Source organism: Octopus bimaculoides, chromosome 5 (genome assembly GCF_001194135.2).
Source record: "Octopus bimaculoides isolate UCB-OBI-ISO-001 chromosome 5, ASM119413v2, whole genome shotgun sequence".
NCBI classification, from domain to species: Eukaryota; Metazoa; Mollusca; class Cephalopoda; order Octopoda; family Octopodidae; genus Octopus; species Octopus bimaculoides.
Window position 1 is genome coordinate 97,263,400 of NC_068985.1, and position 2,727 is coordinate 97,266,126.

The following is a 2,727-nucleotide window of genomic DNA, read 5'->3' on the forward strand; positions in this document are numbered from 1 at the left end:
TTTCGAACTCTCATAAGTTAGCTCCCTTGTTTCTTTTTACATTTTCATATTTTCTTTCCTTTGTTTAACTTATTGGACTGCGACCATACTGGAGCGTCGCCCTGAGGAATTTTCGTCAAACGAATTGACACCAGTACTCATTTTTCTAAAGCCTGGTGCTTATTATATCGGTCATTTGTCAAAATGCTAAGTTACGGGAACGTGAACAGGCACTTTTGACCATTCTGAATCGTTAGACTATGAGCTACTTTTTGATTGACGAAAAAATCAAATTTGGTATTGCATTCAGACATTGAAATGCTTTGTTGTCAGATGTTATGAAGCTTATTATTAGGATCCCAAGCTTACCCCATGGATGTCAGACAGTCTTGTTTTACCGTGAGCAACATAGAACCTAAGCTATTTGAAGTCACTAGCCTTGAATTATATGCCCTCGTTGATGTAAATCGATAGTTAGCTTTCATCTTCACAAACGGCCATGCATTCATTTTTTTACTTTTCTATTTTTTTTTTTTTTTTTTTTTTTTTTTTAGGTGGTGGTGCATTGAGAAAAAGGACCGACCTTGGATACAACATTCTTAAATGAATGTTAAACAAGTCTTGCAAATAGCTATGAGAGCAAGATCATTTTCATAGATGTTGGATATGCTGATATTTTGATATCTTCTGCTTAATAGTATGAACCTTACCTTGGATGGGGTCAGTTACAAAATGAAAAGTAGCCAGGGTGTCTTCCTGAAAGATTCTTGCTGCTAGCCATAAGTTATAGGAACGTAAACAAACCAATACCGCTGTCAAACAGTGTGGGGACAATCGCAGAAACATGCACACACACAAACACATACACACCTGTAATATAATATAATATAATATAATATAATATATAACATGGTATATATCACATACACACATGTAGCAGACTTCCACATACTTTCTATCTGCCAGATTTACTCACTATTAATTATTAATTATATCACAGTGTACTAAACAGCTCATCTAAATTATTTGTAATGAGGTAAAGTACACCATTTACCATAAGCATACAATTTTTGCTTCACCGTGTGAAGTAAGCTATGTGTTTTCATCACGGCTATATAATCACTCTGTCCGAAGAAAAAACATAGGATCGATCTGATCCGTTTTTAGTCTTCTTTCCATAGAGGTATACGAAGCTTATAGGTATTTATGATATATGCAGGCTAGGATTCAACTAAACTGATCAGTCTAATTTGCATAACAGAGCATGCGCTTACAAACTGAATGAATTAATTCATACACAGTTCACTACGTTACCGATTGTTTTCACTTTTATAATATTATGATGTTCATCCTTGTGTACAAAAGAATATTTTCATTATAAATGCGACATATTTATTCTTGTAATTATTACAACAGCTTATTTCCAGAGGTTAATTTTAAATTCCATTTTGAATATTGATTTCAAAGAATCAAGTATTCTTGTAAGTCTTTTGCAAAGAAAAGAGATCATGTTCTTGGTTGATACTTCGACAGCTTTGTACATCAGTGGTTTCTGTGCCAGGTTGTTGTATAACAGCATTAGAACTCTTACACATCTTTGAAGTCATCATGTGTCTGTATACTTCTTGAACTTCTAACAGCAAGAAACACAATCATGCCCGAAGAAATTATAGGTCATATAATCCACGTAGCTTGATATTCGCATTTGCTATATTTACATATATGTTATCATATTACTTCTCTAAAAGTGATTTTTTAGCCTTTTATTGAGCTCTTTTTAATCGTTTTCTACAAAATGTTTTTTCATTATAATTACAAAGTAATTATTTATTTAAAAACATTATGGAAATGAGTTCCTGTAGTAATTATGGTTTCAAAATTTGGCACAAGGTTAGAAAGTTCAGGAAAGGGGTAACTCGATTGCATCAACCACAGTGTTCAAATGTACTTACTTTATCGACCTCGGGAAAAAAAATTAAAGGCAAAGACAACCTTGCCGGAATTTGAACACAGAACCTAATAAGCTGAAAAAAATGTCATAAAGCATTTTTGCCTGACACTCTATCGATTCTGCCAGCTCACCGATTTAGTTCTTTCAGTAGTTATAAAATTGGAATTAAAGCTCATTTCCCTATTGTTTTAAAATTCCATTTTTAATATTAATTTTGATGATTCGAGTGTTATTTTTGTTTTTGTTTTGTTTTCCTTGGTATTTCGAATGCTTCTGTTATATCACCGTTCTTCGTATCATGGTGCATATAAATAGCAGAGTCGCAGATGAAAACATCAAATGTCCATCTATTTTTTAAATATCAAAACAGCAAGAGAAAATGAGTTAAGAAAGCCCAACGTGTCAAACTTGTTTGTGTGTGCGCAGCGAAGTCTGCTACGAATTTTTATTGGGAATCTCAAATGACAAAGTTTTACTCAGGTACCATGACCAGTAACCCAAACTGAAGAGGAGAAAACAGAGAGGAAAACTAATACGGGATATAACATCCATTCGTTTCGCTTTGGAACGCATCTGTGCTTCGGTCCTTTCATCGCATTCGGCTTTGATATCTCCGTTCTCGACGCTTTCAGCCTGTGGTATAGAAAATCAAAAGACATGCTGTATTAAAGCTAATAATTTACACGTCACATATACACACACCCAGTACACACACACACACACACACACGCACACACACACACACACACACACACATGCACACAACAGTACACATAAGTACACATAAGTACACACAC

The 2,727-nt window shown here is 34.3% G+C and overlaps 1 protein-coding gene across 1 annotated transcript in view; it reads right to left on the reverse strand.

The window, feature by feature from the left end:
* Window positions 1-1,348: 1,348 nt before the first annotated feature.
* LOC106877673 (glycine receptor subunit alpha-2) overlaps window positions 1,349-2,727 on the reverse strand; it is a 23,286-nt gene continuing 21,907 nt past the window's right edge. Inside the window, exon 8 of the mRNA XM_052968081.1 lies at window positions 1,349-2,563. Coding sequence (XP_052824041.1) covers window positions 2,366-2,563 — 198 coding nt within the window. The 3' untranslated portion in view covers window positions 1,349-2,365. The remainder of the gene's footprint in view (window positions 2,564-2,727) is intronic.